General features: G+C 40.5%; 1 protein-coding gene across 1 annotated transcript; it reads right to left on the bottom strand.

Annotated features, from left to right (window-relative positions):
* Nucleotides 1-1,341: 1,341 nt before the first annotated feature.
* Nucleotides 1,342-11,007, bottom strand: coq8b (coenzyme Q8B). The gene is made up of 16 exons (XM_023405188.2): nt 10,923-11,007; nt 10,184-10,365; nt 9,837-9,993; nt 9,282-9,487; nt 8,578-8,644; nt 8,139-8,213; nt 7,580-7,699; nt 7,401-7,486; nt 7,133-7,273; nt 6,947-7,028; nt 6,112-6,205; nt 5,047-5,188; nt 4,149-4,256; nt 3,981-4,046; nt 3,614-3,700; nt 1,342-2,842 (listed from the first exon to the last, which is right to left on the bottom strand). Coding segments are annotated over exons 1-16 (1,920 nt in total). The 5' UTR covers nt 10,924-11,007; the 3' UTR covers nt 1,342-2,536.
* Between the last annotated feature and the right edge of the window lie 1,506 nt (nt 11,008-12,513).

Below are 12,513 nucleotides of genomic sequence, written 5' to 3'. Positions count from 1 at the left end.
CTCAAGTTAAGCACAAATACCTCAAATAGTTACGTAAGTACAGTGTTTGAGTTGAATTTAACCACTGCTATCAGGAATAAAAGATATTCTGAATCCATTTTGTATTCACTGTGACTGGCTGAATATATTTACTGTGACTAGTAAATATATTCAGTCTGGAATCAGTCCATGAAATATTCATAAAGTGGCACTTTTTCATTGTAGAGTACAAACTCCTGGAAACCCCAAATTCCCAGGTAAACTACAGAGGCTGTGACTCTCATAATAAATATGAAAAATGATGCCACAGGATCTAATAATAAAATAAAAATAAAAAATACAATCGAACACAGAAAAGTCACTATTACCAGTAAGAATCCTTAAGAAATCCTAATGAAACCTGTAAGACAGAAACAGTAAAGATTAGTGACGCAGGCAGTTCAGCTGATATAATATACAGTAAATATCTGTCTACAAGGCAGAGAGGCTCCAACTGTCCCTTAATGTTTTCCCAGTCGACTTTAACTGTAACATCACATTATCATCGACAACAAAATCTACCGGACGTCAAATGGTTTTCTTTGCACAAACAAAATGTAAAACCTGAAAAACTCACTCAGAATGTGTCACTGTGTTTTTAATTTAATAAATGAATTGGTCCTGGTGGAAATCATTCCTGAACAGTCCGATGTTAGCCCTAATGAAAAGCCTGACTGGGTCCAGAAAGAGCCAGCTCTCCACCAACAAACTGAAGCCAGCTGCTTCTTACATGCAGAGAAACTCTCCAACTTTCCGTTGCGTAAAACTACGAGAGAAGAATGTGCTTTTTCTTCCCTCGACATGTGCTGCAGTCATTAACTGCGGCCAATTCCCAAAACTCAGAAAAATAAACTCTGATTTGATGTAGTGCATCAAGAGCCAAGCTCACTTAACGGAGGGACACTAACAGCAAGTACTAATGGAGATACAGTAAAAAGGCTGATCTCTCTCCATCAGATTTTTATGATGTCAGTGAAAGCCTCGCCTCTCAGCTTCTGTGCTGTGAACAATAACATTTTGTGAGCAGCTCGCAGACAGTCCTTTTGTGCAGTAACGGCTTGATCCAAGACAAAATAAGACAGCACTGCCTTGAGACAGAAATAGCTCCTCAAAAAATAGATCAATCAATGCCACCATTAGCTCGTACATTATTCGAGCCAAAACTATTGCACCGTGATGCCTGTTGGTCAATACAAGAACAGTGTAGGAACAGAATGATGTCAAACATGGCCTCCAGTCAATGACATTTCCCAAATAGGTCTAAAACTGAAATGGAAAGATCAATACAGAGTGGAAGAAATCCTTGACACTTGCCAGGAAAGCTCAATTTGTAATGCATAAACATCTTTTTCACTTTTTATTTAATTTAAAAAAAAAAAAAAAAAAAAAAAAAAAAAAACACGGCACACCAGCTTGTATGTTACAGTACACATGTACTCTATGAATGTCAAAATGAAGTGTCAAAACATTAAAAAAAAGGGGCTCAGTATTTAACATTATGGAGGTTTATGTCAAAATATGCTTTATAATGCAAGGTCATTACTCAGTGGGGTTCCATTAGACCGTCTTCACTAAATCCTCTGATAATCTGCTCATCTACTCTGCCAGTTTAGGAGAAAAGCTTTATTTGCCAGCTCATCAGGCGGCACACAAAGTCCTTCTAACAAAAGAGAGCACTTGGCAGCGTCAGCTTGGCGATGCAGGGGCTTATTATCTGTCCTGAAAAACAGAGGATACCTCGCTGTCAAAGTGAGCTGGAGTCACGAGCCACTGGGAGCACAAAGGACATATACATCTTGCTTTTTGAAAAGCTAAAGCACGTAAAGATGGCTTAGATTTACAGCAGCATTATATTGTTACCATCACCAAGGAGGTCACCTGTGTCTGTTTGTTTGTTTGTTTGTTTGTTGATTTGTCAGCAGGTTTATGCAAAAAGTACTGAACTGATTTGTGCTGAACTCGGTGGAGGAATGCAGCATGAACTGGGGAAGAACCCATTAAAATTTCAGGGCGGATCCGGATCATTTACTATGAATTCAAATTTTTTCCTATGAAATCTGGTGTATGTTGTTTGACATTTGCTCTGGCAGAGACATGTGCTCTACTGCGTGCGTTTTCTAGTCTGTTTGCTGTGACAGAGAGATGTATCCAATATAGTCAAACACAAACACCAACACTCAAAACTAATTAAATATTTTTCTCTTCAATTAACATACAGATTTAATCAGCCATTTGGGCTTTAGCATATATTTGCTATAACGGAATTATCACCATCATTTTCATAGTGTTTAAATTCCATGTCATAAATCAGACGGGCATAGAAAGTCAAACACACTCATAGTTCTCATTGGTGCACAACTGCATTGTCATATTTACAGTTACATATTGGCAAGGGATGGAGTCTTGGGTACATCTGATCCAGTGTCTCCACATGTGGATTCAAGACTCCATCCTTCTGTCCCTTTACTCAGAAGCCCACTCTGAAAAAGTCCTGTACAGTAACCTCGTTCCTGAGCGTCTACGCACTGGCCTGCGCCACCTGCTCCGCCTGCCTCCTCTGGTTGTAGTTGTTGTACACTTCCAGGAACATGTCCTTGCAGGCTATGCCTGCCTTCAGTTTGGAGCAGATGAGGAAGGAGCCTGCCATCTTGCGGTGGAGGGAGTACGTCTCCTCGGGCGGAGGGGTAAGGCGGTGGCGCAGCATGACGGGGATGAGGCTCTGGATGCGCTGGGTGGTGCTCTGGGTGCCGAAGTCGAAGGGCTCCATGGACGCAAAGGCTTCACCAAGGATCATCACCGCCTCCACGTGGGCGTCCTCGAAGGCCTGATGGGAAGCAGAGAGAGGTGTTACATTTCAAATGACTTTCTATGTGTAAAATAATCATCTGTACTATGATTTAAATATGAAGTTGTAAAGCAGAAGAGACACAAACAGACTTTACGCTGTGTGTACTCTGTGGCAGCCAGAGGAAATGTTTACAAGAAACATTATGACCTCAAGTGCACATAATATCTTATGTAGCTATACTGTATATACAATCCCACTATATATAAATACATACACACATATTTTCATTTCTGTTTGATATGTATAACAAGTGGTTCCAACTATTTTGTCTGGGTATTTTCCTTGAGTCATAGTCACATTTTATATAAAAATAGGATAAGGATTTAACATATGGAAAACACTGAGAATAAAGACCACACGAGATGACACCGTAAAGATTACAACAGCACTCAAAGATATAATTCCTGACATTTATATTTTACACATCCATCTGTCTCAGTTAGTTTTACTGTCAAGATTAAAAGTGAATCAGTTTTTCCTTCACCACTCTGCAAATCCATTCACTAAAGCTGAGCCATCTTTATGTGCGGCAAACAGGGCTGAAAACACGACGTCTTTAGCAAAAATACAAATGAATGTGGTAAGAAAAGAAGAAGGAGGATCATGCATCTTGAGTGGAGGGAAACAGCATCAAGCAGAGGGAGTGAAACTGAGGTATACAGAGGCACGGATAAAGAGAATAAGACAGAGGAGGATAAACCGTATCAAAAATAAATGAGCACAGCAGCAGAGACGAAAATACCGTACCTTGGCCTCAAAGCCTGTCAGGAACTTCAGGTCCTTTGATTTGGAGAGAACAGTCGCTCGATCACCCACTGAAGCTGCGTGCACCACCTGAACACGCAAAACAACACACACAGACAAAACGATTGTATGGATATGGTAATCATGTTTATTTGAAGAGTTCCCTTAAGGGCAACCGACAGATCGAAGTAGCTGCATGTAGGGCAAAGTGTGCTGCATGTGCATGTGATTGTACACGATCTGTTTTACCTCTACTGTCGCAAAATGTAGCCAAAGACTCTTGTGCTTAATTATTCACAGGAATCTGGTTGCATAAATCACGTTGCTTGGTTCAGTGGTGGCTGTCTCATAATATTAGATGCATCATTACCTGTATGTAGTCGTCTGTGAATGACTCTGCGTAACTTCTGCACGCTCCAAAGTCCAACAGAACAACCTGAAGGCAAGATGAGAGCGTGTCATGTACCTGCTGCGTGTGAGGAGTTTGGTCAACATGGCATCCCTTCCTGTGTGAGACGATTCATTTATGACTTCTCACCTTGTCGGTTTCTGAGTTGTAGAAGAAGTTGGCCCAGTTTGGATCCGTCTGCATGAACCTGAACTCAAACAGCTCCCTGAGACACAACTGGAGGATGTTGAAACAGATCTGGAGGAGAGGAGAGTTTTGTGTTTACTGCTATGCTGTAATTATAAATGTGACACTTTCATGCTATAGCTCTTAATAATGTCTGATGCATAAAACCCATTTCATCCATCTTATTCTATGTCACGATACTCTGGTAGTTTCACTGCTGCGTTTGAGGTTCTGTTGTATAATCTGCCAGCCCACAGCTTGTCTCCTCGGTCCTGCACTTCTCATATTATGGCATATCTCAAAAGACGTCCCGCAAAACCTCTATATAAGCAGTAGAAACAATGAAATACAGATATACGATGTATTAAAGGTAAACAAAAATCCACAGACAGAGCTTTCCAATCTGTTCCCTCTACTTGTCATAGGGTTTCAGTTCTAATTGGCTCCTACAATTACAGGTCCAGACTGTAAGGGACCCTCTAACTGAAAACCTTTCTGCTACTTCGGGTGCTATGCACAATTGTCACCGTAGATCTTATGTAAAATGTCATTACCTTTCCTTCAATATACATAAACTGATAAGACTTAAGCACTTTTATCATGGAGAAGAAGTTATTGCTCCCTGGTTTCCTGATGTGATGCAGGTTTTAGTAAAGAGAAAACACAACTGAACATCAGCCCTTTATGCAGTTATATAATATTTGAATTTTTATATTTATGAATATTTAAAAGTTAAGCATTCGAAAAATCCTCTCTAATGCCAGAGAACCCATAAAAACGATGATTCTCCGCGTCTCCAATGCACCACTGGCATTTAAGTGACACTGAAGAAATTCCATGCGCCTGCTGAGTCAGTCCATACCTGGTTCCTGGTCTCCTGGTCCAGGTCTACGCAGCGGTCCAGTGGGACTCCCTGTACCAGCTCCATGGCCAGAACCCTCTTTGCTGACAGGTCATCAATCACCTCAGGGACTTGGAAGAACTCATTTCCCTCCAGCAGGGACCTGAAGACCAGACACGAATATATAGAGAATATGCAAATTCAGTAAAACATGTAGATAGAGATAGTCAACAGTGACTAAAAATTGTGAGTTAAAATACAGTTGTTGACTGAATAAGAGTAAACTAAACATAGTACCTAGAAAATCTAAGCCTCAGACTCCTTTTCCTATAATAATCTTAATAACTGTGATACATAACCTGCCTTCAACATGTAAATATGACAACAATAATAATCCATAATATTAATATAGATAGTAGTAGGAAGAATAGTAGTTGTGAAGCTTTCAAAACTATTCAAAAGAATTAAAATTAATTAGAATAGAAGCACAAACCCTGAGGTCCACATAAACCCACATAAAGACACACAAATAAATCAAAGTAACAGACAGGAATTTCAGTCTGACATCTAGAATAAAAGTCGAGACCATCTTGTGATGGGATCCCACCAGCTGTGACAACTGTCAACATGCTGACGCACGAGTTCTCCGTAGTTATTACTACATAATTAAACGCATACCGAGTACTCATGAGTTGGACCACACCCATCTTTTGCCTTCCTTTTGATCTCAACTACACACCTGTCAAGTTTTGTGACTCCATCTCGCAGGTTGTGATGCCATCATGTGTGACATATAAACATCAAAGTACTGAAACTCCAGGCCCACGTGATGACACACACATACACATAAAACAATAAATGAATAATACAGACTTGAAGTACCTGGACTCAGAAAAGAGCTACATTACTACAGATGTGCAAAATATATTCAGTTTGCAGCAGCATTAACCATTCAGTGAAACCTCTACCTAACTGGTTTTAGAATCACCATAGTGAAACCTAAAAGCTGTTGTGGTTTCTTCTCTGTGCAGTTAAACGAGCTTCAGGAGAGGAGGTTTCATGATTCAATACATCACATAAACCTACCTGAACTTCTTGGCACACTCTGCTTCCCTCTTGTAGTCGCACTCCCACGCCAGCTCCCTCTGAAGAACCTCCAAGCTGCTGTCCGCAAACAGACCTGTGGAAAAATAAACAGTGCAAGACTCAGGAGCAAAAACCAAAGAAAACTGATACATACTATTAACACTTAGTCTTAAATATATATATATGTACACACACAGAGTATATATATATTCAATAACCAGTGTGCTTCACCCTTATTCCATCAACTAGAAGTTACTGCAACAATTACACTGACTGTCTTTTAATCAAAGATGGCTGTTGTTGTGTATATGGTGTATATAGCTGTGTGTGATTTTGCTACATCATTACCATGTTTGAACTGATTTGTACAATTTCTGAAGAAGTTTACATCATTCAATACCAAATAAAACTGAATCATCGTTTAAACGCTTGAATGTTTTGAGTGTGTGAGATTGGGCAACACAGAGAAACAAGTAACATATCTCCCATGAATGATGCAGATGCCCTCATTCTCTCTGTAACAATTGTGTCACCTAGTTTCGACCTGCACCTACAGCACCACCCCATGGTCTAAACTGTAATAGTGAAATTGCTGGAAACATAACAATTACAATCAAAGATGGGAAAGGATTTCGTATCTTCAATATGGCTGAATTTGAATTAAATTAATTTAAGATGCTGTGTGGAATAAAGCAACAAAAGAATATGACAACTGCCACAGCCTTTCATATATAGATATATGTCTCTGATTTCAATATATAGATGGGTTTTAATAGTTACTGTTCAGAAGTCTTCAGTCGGCAAACAAACACTGTAACACTGATGTAGTTCTTACCATCTGGCAGGACCACGCTCATTTTTAGTACAGACATCAGGTTGTTTATGTCACTGTGGATACTCTCTGCCACTCCGGGATACTAGGAGGAATATGAGAATAACAAAAAGGTCAAATCAGTGCAGACAGAAAAAGACAAAGGCTGTGAGGGAGACAGAAACAAGGTGTGTAAGAGTATCTTCCTACCTGGATCTTCATGGCTATTTCTCTACCGTCTTTTAACACCCCATGATGCACCTGGCCGATGGAAGCTGCAGCGAATGGTTTGTCTTCAAAGGATGATAGTTTGTCTCGCCAGCCTGGCCCCAGCTCCTCATCTAAAACTTTCTACGTACACACACACAGTTCTCTCTTTAAGCCAAGTCTGAAAATCTCATTTGGTGATATGATATATTCTATTTTTTTTTTTTAAATAGTTTCATCATAAGACAGATCTACAATCAGCCCTGCTTACATTCATCTGCCATGTGGGCATGAAGTCTGCGCTCTGCCGGACCCTCTCAAAGATCTTCTGCAGCTGGGGGTTGATGAAGGAGTTGTCTGAAGACAGGAAAAATTTAAAAACTTTTCACTACCCAGAAATCCTGTGATCAGAACAGCATTTTGCAGTGATGCAGTGGCTACAGTTCGTACCTTGAATGCTCAGCATCTGTCCTATCTTAAGCGCAGCACCACGAACCTTACACAGCGTGTTGACTATTCTCTCAGCATTGGCCTCCGACAAGAGAGGAGAGTCTAGCAGAGCACTCATGTCTACAAGTGCACACAGAGACAGAGAGGGATTATTAACAGTGGTATTAGGCACAACATATTACAACATCAAGTACAACAGCATAAACAAGAGTGATTCGTCTTAGCGATGATCTTCAAACTGCGGCATGTAAATAACCAATCTCCTGTCCTAAACTGAGCCAGTTGTAAATATTAAAATGTAAAAACTTGGTAATGGTACATTATTAAACACTGTTCACTAAACACATTTTAAGGCTTCGGTTTAAATTCTTGTTAACAGGTTTGATTTAAAGCCTGTCGAGCGCCTGGCAGGTGCTGACACATTAAAAACTTCTCCAGGGCCGACCAGCTGTGCATCTGTCTGCTGGATTTGCCAAACATGAGCTGGATCAAAAGCTACTTTATAGAAAGGGAGGAGAGAACAGCAGCAGACAGGAGGGGGGGGGGGGAGTATTTTTACCTCCTTTCTGTTTGCCTCCCAGTGACTGTTTTGCCACTTCTGCAATGGCACCGATCCCCAGTCCTACTGCCAGTCCTGCAGCAGAGAGACAGACACACAAGTGGTTTTAAATGAAGGGCCACTAAACAGATGCTTGAAGGAAGCACTGATCTGACACAGCTGCTGCTAGCTGAAGAGTGAAATCACATTCTGGTATCTTTTGCTAAATGTTAAAGCGTTTTTTAACTTCTGGCACTTAATAAATACACACTTTTAGATGCCGGTTTGAAAATGCTATAGCATTCCCTTTTCATTGGAAACATGGACAGCCCTTGTTATGGTATACATTTAAACTTCATGCCATCATATTAAGCTATGAAAAACTAATAATGCTGGAACATTTCAAACAGAATTTACCATTTTCGAGCACAAAACTGAAGAAAAAGTACACTGCTCTTACCCCCGAAATTAACCAGTCTGCTGATTCTAGTGGCCGGCACCTTCCTCTCTCTGGCACGGTCACTCAGCTGAAAGAAGACACACCAGATAATAAAGAAACAATTAATTTGTTGTTTCACTCGTTGTTGATTACTTGAGAAACAAAGAGCTGAACTCTTCACACAGTAACCTTTAATTACATCACAAAGTAAAACATATGACATAACATACTGTATGTCTACTCAAAATATGGTCCACACCACTGTTTGTGGTTTATGCAATAATGTGCACTAACATTATATGTACATAAATACTGTATATTCACTTAGTGTGTGTACAAGATACAAAAACACATCTATCACCCCACAAAGAGAAAGATGCCCCCTATTATCTGGCCTTGAACAGATTACATTTTAAAAGAGAATCTATTACTTTTAGTCAATGCACGGATTTTACCTGACATGAAAAGAGCCCATCTTGGTGTAGGTGCAACATTTGAGTATGACTGTGTGATATTTCTTTACATTCAAAGCTTAAATTATATTATAATCCATTTTTAAATGCATTGCTTCTATGTAGACAAAAATCGGCTGATTCACCTTCCTCTTTCTGCACAATCACACAGATGACAATATAAAATTAACTGTAACAATATTGCTAAGAATAAAACAAATAATTAGCCACGGTCTTCTTCACGGGTATAACAAATCGAGCCATTCTACCAACCTTCTGTCTGACGGGTTTGACCAGGGCCTGCTTGGCCTCCCTGGCCTTCTTAATGTCCTCTGGTGTGAGTCTGGCCACCACAGTGTCGTGCACAGACCTGGTCTGGTAGTAGTATTGGTGGAGGCCACGCGTGGTGTGGAGGAAGCGAGTACTCTGTCCCGGCCAGCCTGCGCCTCCTGCCGCTGCACCTGGGGGAGGATTTACTCCTGCGGTAGAGAGAGGAAAGGGCCATTTTCTTACTGAATAGATGACCTTAACATGATAGAACCATAATGTGACTCTGGTGGAATCTAAACATAACGGCCCATGTGACTGGCCTGTTGACACACACACACACACACACAAAATATCTGACAAATCTATCTATACCTTGAAATAAATGTTTGCTCTGATTTCATCCAGTGAAGTAAAATATTTACCACATCCTGAAAACAATCTTAAAAGTAATTACAACTCTGGGGAAGGATCAATGGCATTATAATATTCTTAAATACAAAAAACTCTTTTAACGTAGGTCACCTCCTCTATATGCTAACAAGTGGAACTTGACAATACCTGTTGGAATATCTGCTGTTGCTCCAGCTTCTGTCTGAGTTTGCTCCATTGCATCGGGGGGAAACTCAGATCCGACGGCCCATTTGGCTGCTTCATCTGGGTCCATATTATCCCAGCCCTCCGCATCCGGAAACACATCCTCCTTTATGGACTGTTGCTACGGGCACAGTAGAGTTGAAGAGGTAATTTAGCCAAATAATTACTATATGTGCATATAACTGGGGCTGTTATTTTTTATTATAATTTTATTTCTCAATTACTCTTTTAAAAAGATTTTATTAATCACTTTGTAAACAAATAATGTCAAATGCAAATCACAAGTTCAAGATGATATTCAAGAGCCTCACCGCATTACTGCCTCCCATGAAGGTGTCCACTAGTCCTTCCACCACACCCTGGGCAACGTTGACTCCTGCTCCCAGAGAAGAGTTGCAGACCATTAATCGGAGCTGCTCTCCCTGGGTGGTGACCAGGGCAGACCCCACTTTACCTGCTCCTCGCAGCACCTGCAGGACCTCTGACAGCATCACTTCATAGAGAGAGGAGGAGAGAGAGGAGGGAGTAAGGAACATGTCAGAAGTACATAAAGTACCAGAAACACCCACCGCACTCTTTAACCCACATAAACCAACATTTGCAACTTAATACATCCATGAAGATATTTGTAAAGCGACAGATTAATGAAAAGACTCTTGGGACACAAAATGCATTGTATTTTTTATCCTGCTAGATGGTTTAACCTTGGATGTTATCAGCTGCTCGTGTTTCAAGACAATGTGTCATGATCACGTGTCACCTGCAGTAACATTGCAACTATGACTTACAGTAAGCTAGCATCACAAATTCACAAGACATGAATAATATTTAACAACAAGTTCATACTCTCGGCTACGTTAACAAGCTCATTAGCTAGCTCCTGTTTCCCAGTGTTACCACGTTGTATAACGTCAGTAGCTGCTGAGTGACGCCTGGGATAACAAGCTAGCCTCGCTACATCCAAACACTTACACCCAGGGTTTATCAGTCCACATGAGAAAACACGTTATTAAAGGAAACAGTCTGCTGTTAACAAATTTCTTGACTCACTTTTCCTAAAGTTGCCTTGTCCAGGTTTTCCTCGGTGACTGTCCTCCTCTACCACTGTACAGCTGGATGGTCTGTTTTGCAACGACTCAACACCCGGAAGTTAAAATTTGACCGACTTGACAGGGATCCAACCACAGCCCGATGGATACAAAGTGGGCGGGGCCTAGAGGTCAAGTAAGGAGGGTTGTATTTCTTTAACCAATGGCAGTGCAGGAAAAGTAAACGATGGCCGTCTGAATCAGGACACACTCTCCAATTAGAGCCAACAGAAGGCGGGGCTAAAACTAAACAACGTCCACTGAGAATGAAGGGGGTGTCGTCGGTTTGGAGGATGCCTTCATGCACGTGCACCGAGGTACACTTACCAAACTAAAGAAGTGACGTATTGTACAGGTGTTTGACAAGCGGTAAAAATTAAAGTAGAACATTCCTGAAGATATTTTGAATGTGCCTGCTGCTCGGTGCGTATGGATGGCACAACGTTTCAATCTCTATAGAGGCCGTTGCTTTGATTACCAGGTCGAGACACTTACAATAATGGTTTTTAACCAGATTTGTCCTCATGTTATAGAAAGACATGTACACACGTGTTAATTGACCTATTGCATTGCAGGCAATAAGTATGCAGGATTGTAATATATGCCTTCAATGCTATTGCGTTGCAGGCGTTTTGTTTTTCCTGAAAATTAACCCAGTTTTTTTTTGTCATATAGGAGCCCTTTGCCACATGATTATTTGTAATTGTTTATCCATCTTTTTATACTACATTATTGACCCAAGAACTCCATCACACTTATGACTCTGTTTTGCACAGGGTTTTCATGACCACCTTTATCTGTCAGTGTCATGCAACTTGTGTAATGAATGTCAGTTAGGTCCACACTGCAAAAATACTGTTTCCAGGATGAACACAGGCAGACACATTGCAGCGATGTTTGGCCCTCTGCTGGACTGTGAAGGTGCTGCTCTAAGATTTTGCTGTCCTCCATCCTATCTGAAATGCAGTTGTGTGCAAAACATACTGACCATTATGACACACTGTATTTCAACACCACTAGCTATCTGAAGATTAATGTTAATGTGCATGATGATGCTAGCAAAGAACAGCTGATGCTAAAAGATACTTGTGTGTTTCATGTTTAACACACGAGCTCCTACAGGTTTTGGAAGATAAGATGAAACTTTAATGATTCCTGCAGGAAAACTAGGTCATTGCAGCCAAGAGAAATAGTGGGTAGAAAATATAATAAAGAACATAAAACAAGATACAAAAATAAGCAATATTAAGATGTGCAAAATAACACCGGACATACATTGCGAAACAAAAAAATAAATCTCATGATGAAGTTATGAGAATGTTTATGTTATCTGGGCAAAAACATGTAAAATATACATTGTACTATATTGTTGAAGTAAAAATATTAAGGCAAAAATATTGTACACTTGAGCGAAATGAATATAATATGCATATAGTGCAAATTGTGCGTTATTAGTGCATTTGGATTTTCCCACCTGACTTTGACACAGTGACCTTTGGTGTTGCGACCCTACAGTGTGGTCCAGTGTAGTGAGGGGGGGGTGGGGGGGTGGG

The sequence above is a fragment of the Seriola lalandi genome, unplaced genomic scaffold, assembly GCF_002814215.2.
Source record: "Seriola lalandi dorsalis isolate HSWRI2012SDOR001 ecotype SW California unplaced genomic scaffold, Sedor1 jcf7180002054264, whole genome shotgun sequence".
Taxonomy (NCBI): domain Eukaryota; kingdom Metazoa; phylum Chordata; class Actinopteri; order Carangiformes; family Carangidae; genus Seriola; species Seriola lalandi.
This window is presented reverse-complemented; position numbering and strand designations above follow the sequence as displayed.